This window comes from Chelonia mydas, chromosome 14 (genome assembly GCF_015237465.2).
Source record: "Chelonia mydas isolate rCheMyd1 chromosome 14, rCheMyd1.pri.v2, whole genome shotgun sequence".
In the NCBI taxonomy this organism is placed as follows: domain Eukaryota; kingdom Metazoa; phylum Chordata; order Testudines; family Cheloniidae; genus Chelonia; species Chelonia mydas.
The window spans coordinates 39,031,205-39,058,598 of record NC_051254.2 but is presented as its reverse complement, the minus strand read 5'-3'; the positions used below and the strand labels follow the sequence as shown (position 1 = coordinate 39,058,598).

The 27,394-nt window shown below is 52.9% G+C and overlaps 2 protein-coding genes across 2 annotated transcripts in view; both read right to left on the bottom strand.

Annotated features, from left to right (window-relative positions):
• Positions 1-27,394, bottom strand: part of LOC119567553 (zinc finger protein 724) — an 80,876-nt gene that overhangs the window by 51,954 nt on the left and 1,528 nt on the right. The gene's annotated exons all lie outside the window — the stretch shown is intronic.
• LOC119567551 lies at positions 14,647-18,207 on the bottom strand. Its single transcript, XM_037914016.2, has 2 exons — positions 17,911-18,207; positions 14,647-16,130 (listed from the first exon to the last, which is right to left on the bottom strand). The coding sequence occupies exon 2, from the start codon at positions 15,896-15,898 to the stop codon at positions 14,708-14,710; it is 1,191 nt and encodes a 396-aa protein (XP_037769944.1). The 5' UTR covers positions 15,899-16,130; positions 17,911-18,207; the 3' UTR covers positions 14,647-14,707.

Sequence of the window (27,394 nt, the reverse complement as noted above, 5' to 3'; positions counted from 1 at the left end):
GGTCCGAATGCCACCTTCCCTGTAACCTGGATTCCTACAGACCCCGATGCGTTTTTCTCTGGTGCAGCAGTGTGCCATCTATGTATGCAGCACATGCCCCAGAATTCCCAAAACACGTGGTTCGACGGGCGTCCTGTGGGTTGAGGGACGATTCCGTCCAGCCCCTGAACGTGCATTGTCGAACAAAGCGGCGTCCTCCCCACATGAGACCACGCCGCATGGAGGACTCCATTTTGTGGCACGTCATGCAAGCATAGCACTGAATCAGCCGTGATAGAGCAGAGCTGGTGGACTCTTCATCAGGATGGAAAGTTTAGCGCAAAATCTGTTTGCTAAAAGTGGCCGCATGCCTTACTAAAAAGGCCACGGCACGCCACTGCTCTGGTGTCTGGAGAGCCCATTTCTGGCACCTTCAGCCAGGTCCTGGAAAATCCCCCTGCTAGCTAGTAAGCCTCAATTCTCCCCCCAACCCCCCTCCCCGCTCCCCTCGCCAAACTGCTAGCATTGGAAAAACATTCTACGGTGGCTTGTGGCGGCCAAATGGGCCTTTGTAGACTCCTCAGCCATTAAATCGCTGTCTCATCACCAACCACAGGCTTTACTTCCCACCACCCCGTACCTAAGCTAACATTAACATTAACTCACTGCATTACCTGACATTCTCCACTTAAGAATCAGCGGATGGGGAAAGGCAAGGGCAAGCAAACTGTGATGGGGCAACCAGAAAGAATGGCTAGCAACTGCTCCCGGTGGCAAGTTGTGCCAGCGAACAGTTTGTAAAACTAGAGTGAATGCCACAAATGGTTTCTGACCGGAATTGGCTACTTTGCTGTTACTGAGCTTTCTCCAGCGAACTGAATGCCCCCAGTAATGTGCCGAAGGTGCATCTGCTCACTGCTTTAAAGAGGTGCAGCAGGGGAGCGATGGGCAGAAATTGACCCGGGGATCGTAAAACAGATAGGGGCAGATGGGTTGCAAAGTGGCAGGGAGGAAAACCCCTAGAATAGGAGGGGTTGCAGAGGGGATGAAAGTTACCACAAATAGGCGAAGTAGGCTGAGGGTGGTGGATGGGCTTTTGTTCCTCTTTAGATAGCATATCTCAGCCCCGACCCCCATGGCTGTGGTGTTGAAGTCACAATGCGGCCCACCGCCTAGATACAACGGCTCTCCTCCATCTGAAATGAGGTCTCAAGCTGTCGAAGGAGGCTGGATTCGGTGAAGGGGTTTGCACATCCACCACCCTAACTTATTTTGGAATTCTTGTTCATGTCTTTGGTGTGAAAAGAATTCCTCGTTCATTTACACAGGTGTCAGCTGCCTGCACAGAGCCTCACGGATCCCTCGCGAATCTGTCTTATCTGCTCTTCTGATTGTCTCAATGGTGATCCACTGCCAATGTAGATTCATTCCATTGATTTGTGTATTTATTTAAATGGTGGTTTTATGACTCATTGTCCCTAGCCCACCAGGTTTTAGCTTGGTTAACAATGTGTAGATGGATGTCACGGTGCCACTTAATGTAGGATTCACAGGAAAGGATCACTGAGGCTAGAAGCTAAGCAATCCCTTCATAACAGTGTTTTGTAGTATACCGTGTCCTATATTCTTATTCTGATCTGGTAATTTACCATTTTTATTTCAAAATCACCTTTTTTCTTCTATTTCCCATTCCCGTTTATACACCCAAGAATTGCATTAGCGCTTTCTGTCACAGCATCACACCGGGAGATCGTGGTGAGTTGATCCTAGGGCCCACGAGGACCCCTAAATCCATTCCAGAGTCACTGCTTTCCAAGATACAGTTTCTCCCCCCACCTCTCCTCCAGTCTGTAGTTATGACCTCAATTCTTTGGGCTAGATTTTCAAAGCTATTTAGGGTACCTAAAAATGCTGCTCCTGTAAGCGCCACACAGTTCAGGTCACCACTGTGCAAGGAGCTGTATAAACCCCAAACCGGCCATTTGCGCCTTTGAAAATCTGCCCCAAAAACCTTAGCTTAGACAAGGTCTTAATTCTTTTTTTTAAAAAAAATCTTGATCTAACAGGCACTTTCCCTCTGCAGTTTGTATGTATTCCACTTTGTTGGGCATTTGCTGCTTCTGAAGGAACTCAAACCAGTTTGTACAAACAGTTACCCAAAAAAATACTGTATGTTGATATAAATTATTCAAGCCAGATCCCCAGCTGGTGTCAATGGATCACAGCTCCACCAGCATAAACAGGACCAGAGCCCCAGCTGGTGTCATAAGAACATAAGAATGGCCCTACTGGGTCAGAACAAAAGTCCATCTAGCCCAGTGTCCTGTCTTCGGACAGTGGCCAGTGCCAGGTGCCCCAGAGGGAATGAACAGAACAGGGAATCATCAAGTGATCCATCCCCTGTCGCTCATTCCCAGCTTCTGGCAAACACTGGCGAGGGACACCATTCCTGCCTAGCCTGGCTAATAGCCATTGATGGACCTATCCTCCATGAATTTATCTAGTTCTTTTTTGAACTCCTCTTATGGTCTTGGCCTTCACAACATCCTCTGGAAAGGAGTTCCACAGGTTGACTGTGCGATGAATGAAGAAATACTTCCTTTTATTTGTTTTAAACCTGCTGCCTATTAATTTCATTGGGTGACCCCTAGTTCTTGTGTTATGAGAAGGAGTAAATAACACTTCCTTATTTACTTTCTCTACACCAGTCATGATTTTATAGACCTCAATCATATCCCCCCTTAGCGGTCTCTTTTCCAAGCTGAAAAGTCCCAGTCTTATTCATCTCTCCTCATACGGAAGTCGTTCCATACCTCTAATCATTTTTGTTGCCCTTTTCTGAACCTTTTCCAATTCCAATATATCTTTTTTGAAATGGGGCGACCACATCTGCACGCAGTGTTCAAGGTGTGGGCGTACCATGGATTTATATGGAGGCAACAGGATATTTTCTGTCCTATTATCTATCCCTTTCTTAATTATTCCCAGCATTCTTTTCACTTTTTTGACTGCTGCTGCACATGGAGTGGATGTTTTCAGAGAACTATCCACAATGACTCCAAGATCTCTTTCTTGAGTGGGTACAGCTCATTTAGACCCCATCATTTTATATGTATAGTTGGGATCATGCTTTCTAACGTGCATTACTTTGCATTTATCAACATTAAATTTCATCTGCCATTTTGTTGCCCAGTCACCCAGTTTTGAGAGATCCTTTTGTAGCTCTTCACAGTCAGCCTGGGTCTTAACTATCTTTAGTAATTTTGTGTCATCTGCAAATTTTGCCACCTCACTGTTTACCCCTTTTTCCAGATCATTTATGAATATATTGAATAGGACTGGTCCCAGAACAGGCCCCTGGGGGACACCGCTATTTACCTCTCTCTATTCCAAAACCTGACCATTTATACCTACCCTTGGTTTCCTATCTTTTAACCAATTACCAATCCACGAGGGGAACTTCCCTCTGATCCTGTGGCAGCGTACTTTGCCTAAGAGCCTTTGGTGCGGGACTTTGTCAAAAGCTTTCTGAAAATCTAAGTACACTATATCCACTGCATACCCTTGGGCCACACGCTTGTTGACCCCCTCAAAGAATCCTAGTAGATTGGTGAGGCATGATTTCCCTTTACTAAAACCATGTTGATTCTTCCGCAACAAATTATGTTCATCTATATTTCTGACAATATTCTTCTTTTTTCTTTTGCGAATAGAGACTAACACGGCTGCTACTCTGAAACCTTTTTTATAGTTTCAACCAGTTTGCCCGGTACTGAAGTCAGGCTTACAGGCCTGTAATTGCCGGGATCACCTCTGGAGCCCTTTTTAAAAATTGGCGTCACATTAGCTATCCTCCAGTCACCTGGTACAGAAGCTGATTTAAATGATAGGTTGCAGACTACAGTTAGTAGTCCTGCAATTTCACATTTGAGTTCCTTCAGAACTCCTGGGGGAATCCCATCTGGTCCTGGTGACTTACTGCTGTTTAATTTATCAATTTGTTCCAAAACCTCCTCTAATGACACCTCAATCTGGGACAGTTCCTCAGATCTCTCACCTAAAAAGAATGGCTCAGGTTTGGGACTCTCCCTCACATCCTCAGCCATGAAGACCCATGCAAAGAATTCATTTAGTTTCTCTGCAATGGCCGTATCGTCCTTGAGTGCTCCTTTAGCACCTCGATCGTCCAGCGGCCCCACTGGTGGTTTCGCAGGCTTTCTGCTTCTGATGTATTTTAAAAAAAATTTTTTGCTATTATTTTTCAGTCTTTGGCTAACTGTTCCTCAAATTCTTGTTTGGCCTTCCTAATTCTATTTTTGCACTTCATTTGCCAGTGTTTATGCTCTTTTCTATTTTCCTCACTAGGATTTAACTTCCACGTTTTAAAGGATGCCTTTTTGTCTCTCACTCCTTCTTTTACTTTGTTGTTTAGCCACAGTGGCTCTTTTTCGGTTCTCTTACTATATTTTTTAATTTGGGGGTATACATTTACTTTGAGCCTCTATTATGGTGTCTTTAAAAAGTTTCCACGCAGCTTGCAGAGATTTCACTTTTGGCTCTGTACCCGTTAATTTCTGTTTAACTAACCTCCTCATTTCTGTGTAGTTACCCTTTCTGAAGTTAAGTGCTACAGTGTTGGGCTGCAGTGATGTTTTTCCTGCCCCAGGGATATTAAATTTAATTATATTATGGTCACTATTACGAAGCAGTCCAGCTATATTCACCTCTTGGACCAGATCCTATGCTCCACTTAGGACTAAATCAAGAATTGCCTCTCCTCTGGTGGGTTCCAGGACCAGCTGCTCCAAGAAGCAGTCATTTAAGGCAGCAGTTCTCAAAGCCGGTCCGCCGCTTGTTCAGGGAAAGCCCCTGGCGGGCCGGACCGGTTTGTTTACCTGCCGTGTCCGCAGGTTCGGCTGATTGTGGCTCCCACTGGCCGCGGTTCGCCGCTCCAGGCCAATGGGGGCTGCGGGAAGCGGCGTGGGCCAAGGGACGTGATGGCCACGCTTCCCGCAGCCCCCACTGGCCTGGAGCGGCGAACCGCGGCCAATGGGAGCCGCAATCGGCCGAACCTGCGGACGCGGCAGGTAAACAATCCGGTCCGGCTCGCCAGGGGCTTTCCCTGAAAAAGTGGCAGACCGGCTTTGAGGACCACTGATTTAAGAAACTTTCTCACTGTATCCCATCCTGAGGTGACATGTACCCAGTTAATATGGGGATAAATGAAATCCCCCATTATTATTATTGAGTTTTTTATTTTAATAGCCTCTCTAATCTCCCTGAGCATTTCACAGTCACTATCACCATCCTGGTCAGGTGGTCAGTAAAGTATCCCTACTGCTATATTCTTATTATTCGAGCGTGGAATTTCTATCCATAGAGAGAGATTCTATAGTACAATTTAGTTCATTTAAGATTTTTACTTCATTTGATTCTATGCTTTCTTTCACATATAATGCCACTGCCCCACCAGGACGACCTGTTCTGTCCTTCTGATATATTTTGTACCCTGCTATTACTGTACCCCATTGATTATCCTCATTCCACCAAGTTTCTGTGATGCCTATTAGATCAATATCCTCATTTAAGATGAGGCACTCTAGTTCACCCATCTTATTATTTAGACTTCTAGCAGTGGTATACAAGCACTTTAAAAACTTGTCTCCTTTTAGCTGTCTGCCTTTACACGCTGTAGTTGATTGGGACTCTTTCATTTGACTGTTTCTGATCAGACCCTGCCTGTGTCAATGGATCACAGCTCCACCGGAATAAACGGGGCCAGATCTCTAGTTGGTGTCAATGGATCACAGCTCCACTGGAATAAATCAGGCCAGATCCCCAGCTGGTGCATATTGACCACAGCACTGTTGACTTCGTGGAGCGATACTGATTTTACAGAAAGAACGCGGAGTACTTGTGGCACCTTAGAGGCAAACACATTTATTTGGGCATACGCTTTCGTGGGCTAAAACCCACGTCATCCGACTAACGCGGCCACCGCTCTGAAACCTGATTTTACACCAGCTGAGGATTTGGGCCCCTGTGGTTTTGCCCCACACAAAACACACATTTTGCACAGATTCCCCTAGCCCGTGCGAGGAGGTGACCATTCACCCATAACAAAGAAGAGCCGCTAAAAAAATAAATAAATAAAGCACCATAAAAATCAAGCTGAGCCGATCTTCCAAATTAAAATCCCCCGTCAACGGCATCCGGGGGCTGGGACAGTTTAAGCAGAGTCTGCAGAGCATTTAGCGAGCAGGATCAGCTGCAGACGGGGGGTCCCTGGATGGGATGGGATGGGATGGGATGGGGTGGGAAGGTCTCTCTTACCTTCGCTCCAAGTGGAGCAGCTCGGCTGCTCAGCGGGAGGTGTCTTCCTCCTGGATCTGGGGTCCCAGCTCTTTTCCTTGGGGGGGTGGGGGGGCGGAAGATCGGTCTGCCCTACAGGGAAAGTCCTGGGCAGGCCGAGGTCTCTGAACTGGGATGGAAGAGCCCCCGGGGAAGCAGCAGGGATGAGACTCCCTCGGGATGACCCTCGCCCCTCTGCAGCCGGGGGGGATCTTGCAAGGGGCCAGCGCCGGGCGCCCGCCCTGCACGCAGCGGCGATCAGGGGCTACACTGGAGCGGCTGAACTGCACTTCCTGCTGCGGGGGCTGGGGGTGACCTCCCGTCACCGCCCCCACCCCAGCGCCTCCTGGGTCCTAGCGGGCACTCGATTGCTTTGCCGCCAGCCCGCCCCCCCGCCTGCCTCTGGGGCGCAGGCTGCGTCTCCCAGCCTTGCACGTCGTGGCCTGGGGTGGATGAGCAGGAAGGGGGGCGGGGGGGTTGAAGGGTGGGGAGAGAGGGTGGCACAGAGGCGGGAGGGGAGCACGCTTGCGGTTGGGGGGTGTTGTTAGACAAATGTAACCCCGTTCCTGCCTCCTGAGGCAAGCGGTGGGTCCCCTGGAACTAGAGCAGGGGCGGGCAAACTTCGTGGCCACATCTGGGCATGGAAATTGTATGGCGGGCCAGGAACGCCCACGAAATTGGGGGTTGGGGTGCGGGAGGGGGTGCGGGCTCCGGCTGGGGGTGCGGCTGGGGATGAGGGGTTGGGGTGCGGGAGGGTGCTCCGGGCTGGGATCGAGGGGTTCGGAGGGAGTGAGGGGGATCAGGGCTGGAGCATGGGAGGGGGCCAGGGGTACAGGCTCTGGGTGGTGCTTACCTCAAGCAGCTCCCAGAACCAGCGGCATGTCCCCCCTCCGGCTCTTGCGCAGCCAGGCAGCTCTGTGCGCTGCCCTGTCCACGGGTGCTGCCCCGCAGCTCTGATTGGCTGCGGTTCCTGACCAATGGGAGCTGCAGGGCAGTGCTTGGGGCAGGGGCAGTGTGCAGAGCCTCCTGGCTGCCCCTACGCATAGGAGCCAGAGCGGGGACATGCCGCTGCTTCCAGGAGCCACACAGAGTGGGGCAAGCCCCTGACCCCTCTCCACAGCTGGAGCGCCACAGCAGGGCAAGCCCTGGACCCTGCTCCCTGGTGGGAGCTTGAGGGCTGGATGCGGTCCCTGGGCCATAGTTTACCCACCCCTGAACTACAGAGAGATGTGGAAATCCCCCCATAACATGCTGGCAAGCACATTTACTCCATCAGGTCTAAAAGGTCTGAGGGGACCTTGTCATGTGTTAATGAACAGTGCAGAGGGTGATCCTGTTATCATGAATCATAGTGTTAGGGTGATCCAGATAGCAAATGTGAAAAATTGGGATGGGGGTGGCGGATAATAGGCGCCTATATAAGAAAATATATCAGGACTGTCCCTATAAAATCGGGACATCTGGTCACCCTACATAGTGTAGATAGGCCTGGCTTGACATGAGACATTAAACACACGGGGCAAGGCCTTATTTTTTGCGAGACAGGATTGCAGGGGAATAGATTATTAGGCTGAAAATAGAATGTTGATGCTAACTCAGAGAAGTGACGAGGTGGGTCAGGGAAAGAGACACAATTCCTGAGCGAGCTAAAGATCAGAGGGGGAACCCACAGGGGGCTATTTCTTAGGAACAAGATCACAGCGAGCAAGATAAGTTAGGAACGTACAAGCAAGGGGAGGCGTAGGGTGAACACGTGCAGCGCATGGCCAGAACGTGCGGTGCAGAGATCGGGGTTTGCGAAGTAACTGCGCCAGTTTTAACATGGGCAATGCAACGTAGAGTGAAGGCAAAGAGATGGACAAATGTATATAAAGAGAGAGGGGTTGCGTGTAATTTTGGATTCGCATTGTCCCCTGCATTTACTTCCTGTGTTTATATCTAATTAGCTCAGCGTAGCCTGGCTGGATGCTCAATAAAAAACGCGAGGGACGAAGTTGGGAGTTGAACTGAGTTTTTGGGAAGCCGAGTGGAAAGAGGTTTGGGAGGGAATTTCAGCACAGTGGTGCAGGGACTCCCAACTTGTAACTGATTTTGGTAAAAAATCCCCTCCCATTATAATCCATTCTCTCTATTTATGCATTATGAGTATCTGCATAAATTGCTTATTTTTCCCTCTAGGTATCCATTATTGATATAAAACCCTTTTCCCGTCTACTGAGTGAAATTATGCAAACCTGAGATTATCCTATTTTTTCTTTTAATTACCAACTACTGACATAAAAGCCTCTCAAATGTCCCTAATTTTTGCTGTTGAATTATCTAAAGATACAAGATTCCCCCAAAGCAGCTCCTTTGATTCTGCTCTTTTCTTGCTTTCGTTCAGCCACCCTGTCCGTGGGAGGATTTAAAAGCATCTCAGTGGTTTTCACCCTGGTAGGAGGGGCTGCATCTGCCATGTAATAAAGTGACCTAAAATTTTCCCTCATGCAAAGTTTAGGACCTCTGTCTGCAGCAAAAACAAAACAAAAAACACCGCAGGGGGCATCGGGGTGTGAAACGGACTCACACCCCTTCTGAAACGTTCCCCATCACCGTTCTCAGTCACCCTAACAGGCTGAAGAATAACTTCACTTTTCACACCCCATCAGCGCCTCCTCCTGACGGAGGGACGGAAATGGCTGTGGTGAAGTTGGCTCAGGTAGGGGATTTCCAGGGAGCTGCTGGTGGTTTTATACTAGAGAAAGGGAGGGGCAGGAAACATGCAGGGTGAGGAAGGGAGGGAGGACAGGAGCTGACAGACTTCATGGGAGGTGGTCAATCTATTCTGGGGCATGACTTCCCCATTTCTGTAAGGGAAAACAAACCTTCTGGGCAGGGCTGGGTACACTGACCAGACTCCCAGTGCTGGAGCCCCAAGCTGGCAGCTAGAGCTGTGGTCCCCAGACTGTGGGGCGCACCCCCCTAAAAGGGCATGGAGGAATATTCAAAGGGGGCATGGTGGGGCCCGGGCCACCCCCAAAGAGAGCAGGGAGGGAGCGCCACCTAGCCCTGCTCTGCCTTTAGCTCTGCTCTGACTTGTCTCCTTCCCCTGGCCCCCAGCTTCAGCCCAGCCCCAGGTCCGGCTCGGCTCCCACCCCCGGGCCCAGCTCAGCCCCGGTCCCTGGATCCACTCCTGCCCTGGTCCTGATCCAGGCCCCACTTCTGGCCCCCAGCCCAGCTCCAGCCCCAACTCCGCTCTGCCTTCATTCCTTGTCCACCCTCATCCCCCATTCTGCCCCCCAGCTCCAACTCCAGCCCAAGCTCCCCTGCTGAGCCAACAGTGCAGTAATGGGGGGGGACGGGACGCAGACAGATTCCATTGCTGGTAAGGATGGGCGTGACAGGAAAAGTTGGGGCCCCACTGAGCTAGAGCCTGCTTCAAAATATGAAGGGCTTCAACCTGACCATCCACTTCAATCTGCTCCTGAGCAATGGCTGAGATCTTTCCGTGCTCGATCTAATCCCAGCTTCACTTCTGAGACATTAGACAGACAGTCAGACACTTCATTCACGGACCGACTGCTCTTTTCCTCCGACAAACGTTTGGAGAAGCCCTCCCCAGGCAAATCCTTGCCCAAAATAGACCCTGGTTTCAGACCATTCCTTTCCTGTGACCGGCTGCCTGGACTGAACGAAGCTTTAATACCTTCCCCCATCAAAAGACCCCCAGGCAATAACTTCCTGACACCAGCTAGATCTTCATGCTTCCCGCCGTTCCCTTCCAGGTGGCTTCTGGCAAAAGGCACGCGTACGGGAAACTCAGGGAGGACTACACATTCGCACTCTGATTTGCTGAGTAATCTTCCTCTTTGACCGGATCTGCTTGAACAAGAGCGCTGGTAGAAGCCATAATTTCCCCTCAACAGCTTTTACCGTTGACTTTTACGCTCTCGATGAATTTTCCGCTGCCACTGTCCGAACCCTCTCCTAGAATAGCAGGGTGGGAATTTCTGGGGCCACCTTTTACCGGACTCACAGTAAGAGCATTTGCATAAAAGGGGGCAGCGTTGGGGTACATTCGGTTACACTCAGACAACTGCTCAGAATTATGCGACATACCAGCGTGGTTAGAAACTGGACTTTCAAGGGGATACAGTTTTAGCTGATCTTCCCGTGCTTTTTCGACTTGGAGCTGAAGTCTGGCCGTCCTCTGTTGCATCTGGCGAACCCTCTCCTCAGCAGCCAGCCTGCTTGGCCATGCAAAGCCCGGGACTGGCAACTCTCTGCGGCCGGGAGCCCAACAGAATAAGAGGGAAGGGAAAAGCCAGAGAGGACGTCACAAACGGCAGCCTCTTCCTGCCCCTGCTCCGCCCCCTCCCCTGAGGCCCCGCCCTCGCTTTGCCTCTTCCCGCCTCCGCTCCGCCCCCTCCAGGAGGCCCCGCCCACCTGCCGCTCTCCACCTCCCCCAAGCCCCTCCCCAAGCACCCCCGGAGTCAGCACCTAAGACTGTCCCCCTTTCAGGACTCTGACGGGTCTTGTGTGGCCCCCAAGGTTCACCTCACTGAAAAACGACTGGCTTACAAAATCGGACCTCAAAAAGCATCCCAGCCCCTCGCTGACTGCAGAATGGCTTCCTTTCTCATGCTGACCACATGATTATAACATAAATCAGCTGGAATATAAATATTGTCCTTACTTTTCAGTGTATCGCACACAGAGCCGTAGACACAAGTCACTGTCTGTAGGGAATTTTAGTTTGTACTGACTTTGCTGGTGCTTTTCCTGTAGCCAGTTGTCAAACTAGGCAAATAGCGAGAGGAGCTGATGTGCCCCCTGGAAGACTCTGCGTACCCCCCGGGGGGCGCGTACCCCTGCTTGAGGACCCCCGATCTAGGCATATAAGAAACACAGAGGCCAGCGTGCAAAGGATCCAGCGAGACGGGCGTGAAGCCTAAGACCGGCAGGCTATTTGGCAGGAAATACATGGGGATTGAAAGCTATTTGGGTGCTTAATAATGCAGCTGGTGCCAGGTTCCTGATCCCCCTAACTCTGATTTCTATGGGGATCGGGCGCCTGGACGCTTTTGAAAAATCCCCCTCGGCACCTGTTGGCATCTGTTGGGTTTAATAGCTTTAAAACTCTGTCCCTGAGCCTTTATAGACCAGAGTCAAGTCAAGCGTCTGGGTTTCTGAGAACATCTACTGGTCACGGGCTGGTCTCTGTGGCTTCGGGGCCTCCAGGAGTCTTGGGACACATGAACGAGCTCCCAGTGGAATAGAAGTCGCCCTTTTTCTGAATTAGGGTTTCTCCATCTGGGTCCAGTTTTAAGCAATTGTTTTAGATGTCTCCCAGTGTTTCCTCAAGGTTGGCTTGGACCAACCTCAGACTGACTAGATGGTTTTCTCTGAATCCCAGATAAGAAGCTAGAGACAAGGTGGGTCCCATAGAAGATATTCGCTCACCCACCTTGTGTCTTGGAGATCCTGGGGCCGACCCGGCTACACCGCCCCCTGCCTACAGAGAAGTAACTGGCCCACGAGGTTCTCTAGAAAGTTGCATCGCGTTAACGAGCCTGGTACGATCAAATCACCACGCTGGCCGCAGCTGTACCAGCATCGAAGGGCATGCGTCCCATTTCCACTGGTCAAAGTGGCCCACATTGGGGGTTATATGGGTAGGACTATTCACGGACGGAAAACACGGCGAATGCAGAGCTCAAGGCGCCGGGTGGGATCGTGTGCCCTGCCCCAACGCCAAGTGGGGCAAAGTGCATCCCTCGGAAATGCAGACTGTCCGCCCAAGTGGGACTCAGCAGTAGCCGGCCAGCTGCCTTCCCTGCGTTAGGAGTGGGGAATCAGCAGGGTGGGGATTAGGATCACAGCCCCTCACCTCAACCCCCGGGTGTGCGATCAAAGGAAAGAGGTTAAACGCCCCCCCCCCACTGAAAGTTACAGCGGTAAAACTTCCAGGCGTTCGTGAAAGGAAACGGATCTGGGGTTAGGCGAGATCTCCCGGGAAGAACGGGGGTTTATTTCCCATGCAGTAATCGGAGGGGGCTTCACCTCCGCGTTGGGTACAGTGGAGATTTTACCATCCCCTGGAGGACCCCAAGGAGACACGAGAAACCAGCCCCGCCCCGTTCGTGGATTATCCCATTTCACACTGTATGGGCGAGACAAACCCCACGAACGCCAGCCGGGCAGAGGAGACGGAGCCCACGCGGGAACCTCCAGCGCTCGTGTTGGTGACTCCAGCTCAGGTGGGGACTGCGGACAAGCTGATCCGAGCATGAGTGACCAAATCAGCCTGCCCCACTCCCCCCCCCTGCCCCCAGGCTGGGTAGCCGCCCGTCTAAAAGAGCCTAACTTCCATACGCTCATTGACCACCTACCTCCTACGCATTAGCATTTGGGTTAATTAGCTGCCACGGTGCAGCTGTGGTTAGCACACATAGGTTTCACTTACGCTCAACAACCTGGAAACTTTCCCTGAAATCCCGAAGAGATTCGTTCCTCTCTTCGCCTTCTCCCGTCACGTGCTCCTTGGTTTCCTGGCACACCTGGTGTGCACGGTTACTCCCTTACTTCAGGCCGCTCCTGTGAAACGAGGCCTTGGATGTGCTAAGTGAATTGTGATTCAGGCCTTAGGCCTGCAGGACATTACATAACGGCCTGATGGCTACCTCTATCTTATCTCTATTCCCCACTGCCAGCTTACAGGAGGGGTGGAGAAAATGCCTTGCCATGAGAGACCGGAGGAGCTCACGCGGTTTAACTGAGCACAAAAGGAAAATCAAGAGGCGACTTGATTAACGCATCAGTAACCTTCACAGGGAGAAAATACCCAGTACGAAAAGCTTCTTTAATATAGTGAAGAAAGGCGGATTAAGAACCAGCGGCTGGAAGGTTAAAGCCAGACAAATGCCAAGGAGAAATCAGGCACACATTTTTAACATCAAGGGAAGTGATGCCTTCCAATCCAGATTGGTTGCCTTTCTGGAGGATGCACATTTGTCAGCCACAAGTTCTTGAGCTCAATACAGGGGAATCTGGGTAAAATTTAGGGGCCCGTATTATACAGGAGGTCAGAGTAGATGATCTACCAGCCTGAAACTCTGTGAAGCTCTGGAAATCCCGTGGGATCACACTGTGGCGCAAGCTAAGCTCTGCCAAGGCAGCTTTCAAAGAGTTGATATACAACAAGGAGAAATGCAGCCTCTGAAAGGACGTCTCACTGCTTCATACTCCTGGTAACCCTCGGCTGGACGGAAGAAGCTGAGTTCTGGTCGCAACTCTGAGCTCAGCAGCTTCGAAGGTTCTCCTTGGAGACTTCAGGTTTGTCATACCCCGACGGGCCGCGCTGCCCTCTGCTTTCTATTGGACACTTGTCATGAGGTGCTCTCTGGCTTCTCTGGTGCTCCAGACAATGTCCAGGAGATGGCGGTGGCGTACCAGAAATACGTCTGATTCAGCCAGACAAGGTGGGCGAGTTAGTTTATTCTACTAGGATCAGGGTGAAAGAGACAAACTTGCCGAGCTCTTTTTCAGAGGCGATTCTCCCATGGGAGGATTTTTCAGTTTCAGTTTTCCTCCTTTGCCATTCGTCGCGTGTCTGTATCAACGCGCAACTAACAAGAATTTGCCCTGTTAAGCAGCCCCTTTGAATACTCCCAAGCTGGGTGCTTCTGCCTTTCCATATTTCCTTCCTCCTTGTGCCATGCAGTTCGTCGCCTTGCCAGTGCACAATCACCATTCTGGAGCCAATTAGTTACGATGAACTAACATGCTATGTCAGACATACTCATTGCTTGCTAAATAGAGTTAAGTTTAGGATGATAGAAGTATAAGATTGATCAGTGGTCAAAAGGGATAATTATGTATTCAGTATCTAGGTAATTAGGGCTGAAACACAAGGCCTACAGGCGGAGGCCTGTACAATTCTAGCTTAGCCATTCTAGGCCTGAGTCTTAGAGCTAAGAAGTGCTGACATAAGTAAGTGACCGAAGAATAACCTGATGCCCATAAGATTACGGGGAAAAGATGGACCAATGGGTACATGCCAAGATGGGCAGGGATGGTGTCCCTAGCCTCTGTTTGCCAGGGGATGGATCACTTGATGATGACCTGTTCTGCTCATTCCCTCTGGGTGCGCTATCCCAGGATCCCTCTACCCCGGTCACAGGGAAGCTGGGAACCAGGACACCTGGGTTCTCTCCCTGGCTCTGGGGGGAGAGTGGGGTCTGGTGGGTTAGAGCAGGGGGGGCTGGAAGCCAGGATTCCTGGGTTCTCTCTCAGGCAATGGGCAGGGAGTAGGGTCTAGTGGGTTAGAATGGGGAGGGGGGCTGGGAGCCAGGACTCCTGGGTTCTCCCTGGCTCTGGCAGGGGAGTGGGGTATAGGTCAGTCACCTCCCCACCCTTCTATCATCTTTGTTAGGATTTGGACTACGACTTGGGGGATGAAGTTCGGCAAAGTTTCAGGGAGCTCGTGGAGTAGTTTCTGGCACTTCTTAATGACAGTCACCCACATGGTGGCACTGACGCTGTAACTGACCTTCCCGTCGATGATGTACACGTTCACTTTATTCTCCCCTTTCCCAGAGACAAAGACCATCTCGCCCCCCGGGCACTCAATGACCAGCCGGGCGTTCTCCAGCAGGCAGCTCGGCTCATCAGAGAGATTAATAATGGCCACGTTCAAGGCCTCCTTGACCTTCTCGGGAGTCCCCTCCAGACCCCTCACCTCCCTCCGCACGCCCTCCAGGTTCTCAGTGCTGAGTGGCTGTTCAGAGTGACGCATACTCTCCCAATACATCGCCCAGCTCTTCACCTTCGCCTCGTAGCTGGGTTTCCCGTCACAGCTGGTCATGGAGACCTTGCAGTCCCCATCTTCGGAGATCGGCCTGGGGTTGTCCCGGACACACTCGGGCTCCTTGGGGAACTTCCGCTGCTTCGATCTGGTGCTGCGTCTCAGCTCCTTGGTCTTCACCTCCCAGGACTCCAGCCTGTCCCGGTTTGTCTCCAGCTTCCCCCGACTCAGCCTTTGCGAGTGAGTGCGTAACCGCTCCCAATACACCGCCCGTGCACGCTCCTTCACCTTGTAGCAGGGCTCCCTGTCGCCTTCGGACACAGTGATCTCACATTCCCCCTGGCCCGACACAAACACCAGCTTAGGGTGGTCATATCTGATCGCCAGCTGGGCATTGCGCTGCACACACCGGGGCTCCCGGGGGAACTCCTTCAGGACCCGCTCCAAGCAGGCTCTCAGGTCCTCGTCCAGCAACTCCCACTTCTCCGGCATGTTCCTCGCATACTGCAGGATCTTGGCGCTCAGCTTCTGTGGACAGCAGAGTAACCTGGCCAGGCACACCTGGGCCGTTGGCTCTTTCACCTCATAGCAGGCCCTGTTGTCAGAGATCCTGATCCCAGAGGGGAACGCCAGCTCAGTCTTGTTGCCCGGGAAGACCATCCGGGCGTTGTTCTGCACACACCAGGGCTCCCAGGGGAACTCCTGGGAGCGTAACCTGGCCAGATCCATGTCCCCAGTGAGCTCTTGACCATGGTTGTGGGGTTTCCCGTTGGTCTGGCCCATTGTGATCTCACACCCGGCCTTTCCAGACCCCTCGGGTCCTGGCGCTGCGTTGCCTCAGGACACGTTCCAGAGGGATTCGGGTTCTCCAGCCGCAATGACGCTGAGCTGCCGGCTGGGCTTCACCCGATGTCCCTAACGCTGGCTCTCCGGTGATGATCTAAGGCGTGGTGAAATGCACGAGCCGCGTGCCTGGCAAATTCCTGCTTCGCCCAGCACCCGCTCCTCCTGCGACCTGGAAGATGAACGAGATCATCTCAGCGGGGGCTCGACAGGAAGGGACAAAGAGCTACTCAGATCGATACAGCCAGATCCCCAGCAGGAGGAACTCAGAGCCGCTCTGCTGTCAGAGCGACGCCAAGTGACCCCAGCTGGGATTGGGACCCATCGACTCCAATTTACACAGTCCTGCCGGGAGTGGGGGGTGCGGGGGGAAGGAGGGTGAGCACCGTTTACATTGTTTTTGTGGCTGGGGGGCAACTCTCACTGTGATACCAGGGGCTACGCTACAGACACGAGTCGATCTGAAAAACAGCAAAATCCCACCACTACCCTGCAGGGAACTGCTTCCAATCTTGTGGTCTGGCAACAATTTGGCTGATGCACATGAGCCATGTTTCATTACACCCTAACTGAAAGACTGGTTCTGGGGACCCCGCAACTGAGCAGAAGTTTCTGTATTTTTACATTTCCCGTGCACACCTGACTGACGGTCATTCCAAATTTAGGAGAATTTCAAATATATTATTGAAAATCTTGGAGCCCGGAGATCAAAACTAAAAATTAAACAAGAGGGGCCACAGTCTGTTCTCATTTAGACAGCTCCAAATTCGGAATCATGGTCGAACCCCAGGCAGTTACTCCAGATTTACAACAGTGCTAAGGGGAGCAGAGTTTGCCCCTTTCTGCTTGTTAGTTGATATTTCGGGGGGAAGCCGTGCTAGAGACAGCGACGGGGAGGGATTCTCCGCTAAACCCCCTCGCGAAGTGAAGAATTCACTTAGCACAACGTACGGTAAGTGTTAAAGTGTACCTCGTTACTAGCAAAAAGAAAAGGAGGACTTGTGGCACCTTAGAGACTAACAAATTTATTTGAGCAGGAGCTTTCGTGAGCTACAGGACTGCATCCGATGAAGTGAGCTGTAGCTCACGAAAGCTTATGCTCAGATAAATTGGTTAGTCTCTAAGGTGCCATGAGTCCTCCTGTTCTTTTTGCGAATACAGACTAACATGGCTGCTACTCTAGACCGTTACACTTACACACACACACACCCACACAGAGCGTTGCGTGCCTGCCTTAAATGGCCAACGCTTGCTTTTGCCACGCCCTGGCAGAAGCAAAAAAAAAAAAGCAGTTTGCCACGCCCTGGCTACAGCACCCACTGTAGCTCGGGCTCAGTCTCTGCTCCCAGAAATAAAAGTGTCTTTACTAAGCTCCAGCCTGTCTAAAAGATCATCCTAACGTGCGGGCTGCAGGCAAAGATCACGGGGGGAGAGTTTCCAGCCCTGTGCTGTGCAGACGAGATCACCGGTTTAACACCCGCGCCAGCCCTGGGGCTTTGCAGGGAATCAGAGCAAAGGCCAGGAGAGAGAAAAACGCGAGAAACATGAGGCAAGTACATTTATTTGGGCATACGCTTTCGTGGGCTAAAACCCACGTCATCCGACTAACGCGGCCACCGCTCTGAAACCTGATTTTACACCAGCTGAGGATTTGGGCCCCTGTGGTTTTGCCCCACACAAAACACACATTTTGCACGGATTCCCCTAGCCCGTGCGAGGAGGTGACCATTCACCCATAACAAAGAAGAGCCGCTAAAAAAATAAATAAATAAAGCACCATAAAAATCAAGCTGAGCCGATCTTCCAAATTAAAATCCCCCGTCAACGGCATCCGGGGGCTGGGACAGTTTAAGCAGAGTCTGCAGAGCATTTAGCGAGCAGGATCAGCTGCAGACGGGGGGTCCCTGGATGGGATGGGATGGGGTGGGAAGGGAAGGGAAGGTCTCTCTTACCTTCGCTCCAAGTGGAGCAGCTCGGCCGGGAGGTGTCTTCCTCCTGGATCTGGGGTCCCAGCTCTTTTCCTTGGGGGGGTGGGGGGGCGGAAGATCGGTCTGCCCTACAGGGAAAGTCCTGGGCAGGCCGAGGTCTCTGAACTGGGATGGAAGAGCCCCCGGGGAAGCAGCAGGGATGAGACTCCCTCGGGATGACCCTCGCCCCTCTGCAGCCGGGGGGGATCTTGCAAGGGGCCAGCGCCGGGCGCCCGCCCTGCACCCAGCGGCGATCAGGGGCTACACTGGAGCGGCTGAACTGCACTTCCTGCTGCGGGGGCTGGGGGTGACCTCCCGTCACCGCCCCCACCCCAGCGCCTCCTGGGTCCTAGCGGGCACTCGATTGCTTTGCCGCCAGCCAGCCCCCCCGCCTGCCTCTGGGGCGCAGGCTGCGTCTCCCAGCCTTGCACGTCGTGGCCTGGGGTGGATGAGCAGGAAGGGGGGCGGGGGGATTGAAGGGTGGGGAGAGAGGGTGGCACAGAGGCGGGAGGGGAGCACGCTTGCGGTTGGGGGGTGTTGTTAGACAAATGTAACCCCGTTCCTGCCTCCTGAGGCAAGCGGTGGGTCCCCTGGAACTAGAGCAGGGGCGAGCAAACTTCGTGGCCACATCTGGGCATGGAAATTGTATGGCGGGCCAGGAACGCCCACGAAATTGGGGGTTGGGGTGCGGGAGGGGGTGCGGGCTCCGGCTGGGGGTGCGGCTGGGGATGAGGGGTTGGGGTGCGGGAGGGTGCTCCGGGCTGGGATCGAGGGGTTCGGAGGGAGTGAGGGGGATCAGGGCTGGAGCATGGGAGGGGGCCAGGGGTACAGGCTCTGGGTGGTGCTTACCTCAAGCAGCTCCCAGAAGCAGCGGCATGTCCTATTGGGATCCAGGAAGTGGGCAGGCAAAGCTCGCCCACCGCTCAAGGATCCCCCCACAGCCTAAGGGGGAGATCCACAGGACCTGGAGGCCAAAAATTTTGGACAACAAAAGTTGGGGGACAACTAATGAAAAACAGGGACGGGAGTGCGGTCAAAGGGTCAAAAGAAGGGAACCGGACGGGGACACCGAGCAGAGAACCCCGGACAGCGCCCACCGCTCCTCAAAGGCGTCAAGGGAGTCGGTGGACGCCGCCCAGAGGAACTCTGCCCGGAGGCGTGAACGGACAGAGGATCGGAAATAGGCCCCACAGTCGCAGGAGACTCCATCGGCCCACCTCCTCACCCAGGTTTTATAGATGGCCACTTTAGCCAGGGCCAGGAGGAGGTTGACCAGGAGGTCCCGCGACTTAGTGGGGCCACGGACAGGGAGTGTGTAGATAAGAAGGTGAGGGGAAAAGTGCAACCAAAACCTTAACAAAATATTAGTGAGGAGCCGGAATAGGGGCTGCAACCTGGCGCACTCCAGATAGACGTGCGCCAGGGTTTCCCTCACGCCACAAAAGGGGCAGGTGTCTGGGATCGGGGTGAACCGCGCCAAGTACACGCCTGTGCTCACGGCCCCGTGAAGGAGCCGCCAACTGATATGCAGCGGCATGTCCCCCCTCCGGCTCTTGCGCAGCCAGGTAGCTCTGTGCGGTGCCCTGTCCACGGGTGCTGCCCCGCAGCTCTGATTGGCTGCGGTTCCTGACCAATGGGAGCTGCAGGGCAGTGCTTGGGGCAGGGGCAGTGTGCAGAGCCCCCTGGCTGCCCCTACGCATAGGAGCCAGAGCGGGGACATGCCGCTGCTTCCAGGAGCCACACAGAGTGGGGCAAGCCCCTGACCCCTCTCCCCAGCTGGAGCGCCACAGCAGGGCAAGCCCTGGACCCTGCTCCCTGGTGGGAGCTTGAGGGCTGGATGCGGTCCCTGGGCCATAGTTTACCCACCCCTGAACTAAGAGAGATGTGGAAATCCCCCCATAACATGCTGGCAAGCACGTTTACTCCATCAGGTCTAAAAGGTCTGAGGGGACCTTGTCATGTGTTAATGAACAGTGCAGAGGGTGATCCTGTTATCATGAATCATAGTGTTAGGGTGATCCAGATAGCAAATGTGAAAAATCGGGACGGGGGTGGCGGATAATAGGCGCCTATATAAGAAAATATATCAGGACTGTCCCTATAAAATCGGGACATCTGGTCACCCTACATAGTGTAGATAGGCCTGGCTTGACATGAGACATTAAACACACAGGGCAAGGCCTTATTTTTTGCGAGACAAGATTGCAGGGGAATAGATTATTAGGCTGAAAATAGAATGTTGATGCTAACTCAGAGAAGTGACGAGGTGGGTCAGGGAAAGAGACACAATTCCTGAGCGAGCTAAAGATCAGAGGGGGAACCCACAGGGGGCTATTTCTTAGGAACAAGATCACAGCGAGCAAGATAAGTTAGGAACGTACAAGCAAGGGGAGGCGTAGGGTGAACACGTGGAGTGCATGGCCAGAACGTGCAGTGCAGAGATCGGGGTTTGCGAAGTAACTGCGCCAGTTTTAACATGGGCAATGCAACGTAGAGTGAAGGCAAAGAGATGGACAAATGTATATAAAGAGAGAGGGGTTGCGTGTAATTTTGGATTCGCATTGTCCCCTGCATTTACTTCCTGTGTTTATATCTAATTAGCTCAGGGTAGCCTGGCTGGATGCTCAATAAAAAACGCGAGGGACGAAGTTGGGAGTTGAACTGAGTTTTTGGGAAGCCGAGTGGAAAGAGGCTTCGGAGGGAATTTCAGCACAGTGGTGCTGGGACTCCCAACTTGTAACTGATTTTGATAAAAAATCCCCTCCCATTATAATCCATTCTCTCTATTTATGCATTATGAGTATCTGCATAAATTGCTTATTTTTCCCTCTAGGTATCCATTATTGATATAAAACCCTTTTCCCGTCTACTCAGTGAAATTATGCAAACCTGAGATTTTCCTATTTTTTCTTTTAATTACCAACTACTGACATAAAAGCCTCTCAAATGTCCCTAATTTTTGCTGTTGAATTATCTAAAGATACAAGATTCCCCCAAAGCAGCTCCTTTGATTCTGCTCTTTTCTTGCTTTCATTCAGCCACCCTGTCCGTGGGAGGATTTAAAAGCATCTCAGTGGTTTTCACTCTGGTAGGAGGGGCTGCATCTGCCATGTAATAAAGTGACCTAAAATTTTCCCTCATGCAAAGTTTAGGACCTCTGTCTGCAGCAAAAACAAAACAAAAAACACCGCAGGGGGCATCGGGGTGTGAAACGGACTCACACCCCTTCTGAAACGTTCCCCATCACCGTTCTCAGTCACCCTAACAGGCTGAAGAATAACTTCACTTTTCACACCCCATCAGCGCCTCCTCCTGACGGAGGGACGGAAATGGCTGTGGTGAAGTTGGCTCAGGTAGGGGATTTCCAGGGAGCTGCTGGTGGTTTTATACTAGAGAAAGGGAGGGGCAGGAAACATGCAGGGTGAGGAAGGGAGGGAGGACAGGAGCTGACAGACTTCATGGGAGGTGGTCAATCTATTCTGGGGCATGACTTCCCCATTTCTGTAAGGGAAAACAAACCTTCTGGGCAGGGCTGGGTACACTGACCAGACTCCCAGTGCTGGAGCCCCAAGCTGGCAGCTAGAGCTGTGGTCCCCAGACTGTGGGGCGCACCCCCCTAAAAGGGCATGGAGGAATATTCAAAGGGGGCATGGTGGGGCCCGGGCCACCCCCAAAGAGAGCAGGGAGGGAGCGCCACCTAGCCCTGCTCTGCCTTTAGCTCTGCTCTGACTTGTCTCCTTCCCCTGACCCCCAGCTTCAGCCCAGCCCCAGGTCCGGCTCGGCTCCCACCCCCGGGCCCAGCTCAGCCCCGGTCCCTGGATCCACTCCTGGCCCCGGCCATGACTCCACTCCTGCCCCGGTCCTGATCCAGCTCCCACTTCTGGCCCCCAGCCCAGCTCCAGCCCCAACTCCGCTCTGCCTTCATTCCTTGTCCACCCTCATCCCCCGTTCTGCCCCCCAGCTCCAACTCCAGCCCAAGCTCCCCTGCTGAGCCAACAGTGCAGTAATGGAGGGGGGGATGCAGACAGATTCCATTGCTGGTAAGGGTGGGCGTGACAGGAAAAGTTGGGGCCCCACTGAGCTAGAGCCTGCTTCAAAATATGAAGGGGACGCCCCCCAGTGAGGCCCAGGCAAGATGCTGATGATCGGTGGGGTAGTAAAAACCGAGGAGGAGAGAATAATGATGGGAGTGATCAGAATCATCTGGTTAAAGGGTCACCGGCCAAGCACTGCCCAACGCCAGGCAATACGAATGAGAGGAAAGGATGTGGGTTATATAGGAAATAACCTAGCGGACAGCCATAGGCGCCGATGCAGATTTCTGTGAAGACCAGTGACTCCTGGGCCCCTGGAGTGACGGGTCAGGAGTCTTGTTTATCACACGCCATTAAAAGTTTAACCCAGATACTCCTATATTGAGGCCAAATAACTTGTGTCTGGCTAAAGCAGATCTTCCGGCAAGGCGTCCAGTCTTGATCTGATGACATCAAGAGATGGAGAATCCATCCACAGCTTCCCTTCCAGCTCCATTTCCCCACCCACTCAATCTCCTGTCAAAGCAGCATCAGCTCTGGCTCCCTGCTGCCCCCGGAAATGGCAGGGCCGGAGGGGGAATCAGCATTTTTCAATTATTTATTGAATATTAATGTAAATTCCCCTCAGATGTCACCCCTTTCTCTCATGCATCTATGTCCCCTTCCCCAGCCTCACACTCGCACACGGCCCATGGGTCTGGGCCCCCTTCCCCATCCTGACACCAGCACACGGCCCTGGGGTCTGGGCCCCCTTCCCCATCCTGACACCAGCACACGGCCCTGGGGTCTGGGCCCCCTTCCCCATCCTGACACCAGCACAGGGCCCTGGGGTCTGGGCCCCCTTCCCCATCCTGACACCAGCACAGGGCCCTGGGGTCTGGGCCCCCTTCCCCATCCTGACACCAGCACAGGGCCCTGGGGTCTGGGACCCCTTCCCCATCCCCATCCCCATCCTCATCCTGACACCAGCACACAGCCCTGGGGTCTGGGCCCCCTTCCCCATCCTGACACCAGCACAGGGCCCTGGGGTATTGGCCCCCTTCCCCATCCTGACACCAGCATATGGCCCTGGGGTCTGGGCCCCTTCCCCAGCCTCACACCCACACACGGCCCTGGGGTCTGGGCCCCCTCCCCCAGCCTGACACCCACGCATGGCCCTGGGGTCTGGGCCCCCTTCCCCACCCTGACACCAGCACACGGCCCTGGGGTCTGGGCCCCCTTCCCCACCCTGACACCAGCACACGGCCCTGGGGTCTGGGCCCCCTTCCCCACCCTGACACCAGCACACGGCCCTGGGGTCTGGGCCCCCTTCCCCATCCTGACACCAGCACAGGGCCCTGGGGTCTGGGCCCCCTTCCCCATCCCCATCCTGACACCAGCACACAGCCCTGGGGTCTGGGCCCCTTCCCCATCCTGACACCAGCATATGGCCCTGGGGTCTGGGCCCCTTCCCCAGCCTGACACCCACACACAGCCCATGGGTCTGGGCCTCCTTCCCCAGCCTGACACCCGCAAACAGCCCATGGGTCTGGGTCCCCTTCCCCAGACTCACATCCACACATGGCTCTTGGGTACCCCCCAGTTCTCCTCTCTGATGATAAGGGATGGACATAAAATCCCCTCAGATTTTGCCCTTTCCTTCATTACTGAATTCTCTCAGATTTTGTCATTTCCTCTGTATTTCTGGAATATTGATATAAAACCCACCTCAGATCTGAGGGGATTTCCCCTCCTCCCTTTTTAACTGCACCAACTTCTTGTTTTTGGAGGCAAATTACGGTATTGCCCTGAGTCATTCCCCCGATGGGATGGAGGAGAGGGGGACACAGGTGGGACTGCAGGAGTGAGCACGGAGATGCGGCTGCCTCTGGGGTGGGACCATAGGGCTAGATCCACAAAGAGGACTTAGGGTACGTCTACGCTGCAATCAAAAACTCCACCGCAGCCAGTCTCAGAGCCCAGATCGACTGCCCCAGACTGGCAGGGCTGAGCACAGCAGTGTACATGCTGGAAAATAAAGGCACTTTGGAGGGTGAGGAGAAAAAAAAAAAAAAGGAACACAGGCGTGTGGGAGGAATAACACAGAGACCCCTGTCAGGGGGGCAGAAAACGACAGTGGAGACACACAGAGTCCCCAGCCTAAAGGGCAGAATGGGGAACCTTGGTACGGGGGGAAGAGAGAAATGGGGGGCACAAAGAGCCCCTGGCCGGAGGGAGAACAGGAGATCCTGGTATGGGGCAATGGGGAAATGGGGTATGCACAACCCTTGGCATTCTGACACCAGAGTTGCCCCTTTTGCTAGCCAGTATTATGGGCATTGACGGGCCGTTTCCATTAGCAGGATAAACTAATTATTTAGTCCCGTTTATTTACAAAGAGCGCACACATGGGAGCATTTCCCAGGACACAACAGGAACAAACAACGGCAGGCGGTTTCCCGGCTCAAAATCTCCAAGCCTGCCTCTCGGGCCAGTCCTGTGCCCCAAGCAGCTCTGGCCCGAATACACAAAAGAAGAGCAAGGCATTGTGTTGCTCCCTATCACAACGCCTCGCTTTTAAGCGTCTGGTAAAAGCACTGTGACACCCAAAGCCCGAGTTAGACACCTAAGCAACTATGGAATGAATGTAGCCTATCGGTATATGTTAAGATAGAAATTCAATGAGCCTACAAGCCTCAAGATCTGTAAGACAATAACATAGCTAAATTAGTCCAGGCACATGACCCAGTGTGGTGGCCATCCAACATCTTGACAGATGAAAGGAGAAGCAACAAAATCAGTGGTATGCTCTATGGCCGACTTAAGAACCACCCGCAACGTAGAGGAAGGCCAAAGCTCCGATACAGCAACAAAGTCAAGCAAGGCCTCAGGAAATTCAAGCATTCCCACTGACAACTGGGAGAGCCCTGCCCACAACCGCTCCGTTTGGAGAAGCCAGGTCAAGGCTGGTGCAGTCACTGAGGCGAGCCGCCAGAAAGCCGAGGCTGAAGCCCGCAGTCGAGCCAGGGACCAGAGTGTGCCTTGACTTCCGTCTGGCGAGTGAGGCTGTAGCGAGGTGCCGACTTCCCTAATTTCCCCAGGGGTGCTCGACCCCCCGCTCCGCCCCAGGCCCTGCCCCCACTCCACTCCTTCCCCCAAGGCCCCACCCGGCCTCTTCCCACCCCGACTCCATCTCTTCCTGCCTCATTCCTCCCCCTCCTCTGAGCACGCCCCGCCCTCGCTTCTCCTTTCCCTGCCCCCGCTCCTCCTCCCCCTCCACGGCAGGTGGGAAGCACAGGGGGGGAGGGAAATGGGGGGAGGTGAGCTCAGGTGGCTGGTGGGTGCTGAGCACCCACTATTTTTCCCCTGGGGTGTGGATTTTTCACACCCCTGCATGATGTAGTTATACCAAAGTAAGTATGTAGCGTAGACCAAGCATGAGATTCTACTCCCTGGGTACGTTCTCAGGTGGTCATTAAACCTGAAAAGCCATTTGGCATTTAAAAAGTTGGATAGCGCACAGAGCATGGGCTAGCTGAACAATCAAGTCAATTTAACTTCCTGACTGCAAGGCGAAAGTGAAATTGCCAAGCGCCTACCAGATGGGCAGCCAGGAAGCTGAAAAATTCCATTTTGCTCCTGAAAGACCTCTTTGGTGAACATTTTTTGAGTTTTTTTTTACTTTTTGTCCAGATTCAGGATGAAAATCTTTTCAAACCCACAAACTTTTTCACCGGAAAAGATTTTCCTGTTTCAGGCAGCTATCCCGGAGAACCAAAAGCCGCTAATGTGTGTGGGAACTAGGAAATGGATACTTCATGGGGTCTCTGTGGTCCACTCTGGTGCAGGTCTGCTCGAAGCATTTTCCACTCCAAGGACATTTAAAAGGTGTCTCCCCTGTATGGATCTGCTGATGTCTCATGTGACCAGAGCCCCAACTGAAAGTTCTACCACAGTCAAGGTTTCTTTCTTGTATGGAGTCTCTGATGTGTAATTAGGTTTGAGCTCTGATTGAAGCTTTTCCCACACTCGAGGCACTTATAGGGTCTCTCTCCCGTGTGGGTTCTGTGATGCGTAATAAGATGCGAGCTGCGACTGAAGCTTTTCCCACAGTCCAGGCATTTGTAGGGTCTCTCTCCCGTGTGGATAATCTGGTGTGTAATAAGGTTTGAGTTGTCATTAAACCTTTTCCCACACTCAAGACATTTATAGGGGTTCTCGCCCGTGTGGATTCTCTGATGGGCAAGGAGCCGCGAGAGTTGAAAGAAACTTTTCCCACAGTCAGAGCATTTAAAGGGTTTATCCCCAGTGTGGAGTCTCTGATGCGCAATGAGGGCTGAACTGTCACTAAACTTTTTCCCGCACTCCAGGCATATAAAGGGTTTCTCTCCTGTGTGGGTTCTCTGATGTCTAACCAGGGTTGAGCTCCGATTGAAACTTTTCCCACAGTTGAGGCATTTATGGGGTTTAACTCCCGTGTGGATTCTCCGATGGTTAATAAAGGCTGAGCCATCACTAAACATTTTCCCACACTCCGGGCACTTGTAGGGTCGCTCTCCCGTGTGGACTCTTTGGTGTGTAATAAGCTGGGAGCTCTGAATGAAGCTCTTCCCGCACTCCAGGCATTTATAGGGCTTTTCTCCGGTGTGGAGCCTCTGATGCCTAACGAGGTGCTCCCGCTGATTAAAACTTCTCCCACACTCAAGGCATTTAAAAGGCCTGTCTCCGGTGTGGAGTCTCTGATGTGAAATAAGGTTTGAGCTCCGATTGAAGCTTTTCCCGCACTCGGAGCATGTGTTGTCTCTCACTCCTGCTGGGATTCCTCTGCTGGCTGGTGGTTTCCTTGGGGTCTTTGCAAACTCCCCATGATCAGTGGATTACCCACTTTCTGCCCTGGATGGGTTCCCAGCTGCGTCTCTGGCCTGTGCCCATTTCCCCAGGCTTTTTGCCGCTCCTGGGTAAAATTCCCTTCAGATCTTCCCAATAACGTCCCATGTGGTTCCACTTGCTCAGGACCTTCCTGCTGCAGATTCTCCTCTGTGTTTTCATTCACCCTCCCGTCACCTGCTGGGACAGAGAGAGAGAGGATCCAGACAGGAGTCATTCCCAGTGCCAGAAAGAAACAACAGGAGAACAGCGAAGAGGGTTAACAACACAATAACTAGAGGAAAGATGGAGATATTTGATGCTGCCTCCACATCCCAGCCAAACAGCAAGGGGGAAGTAAAGTCAGGGAGGGAACTCCTGCCAGCTGGAAGCCAGGGTGAGCGTGAAGCTGTGAGTGACACCTGCCAGGAGGATGTGACCCCTGCTGGCTACAACCCTGACCTGGGTGAGATGAGGCAGAACTGAGGGCTCTTGCTCACAGCACATTTGTGGGAGTCCCAGCTTTTTCCTTCACTCCCCGGGTGGTTTGTGCTCATTTCATCGATTCCTCACCTGTGCGGGCGCCTCTC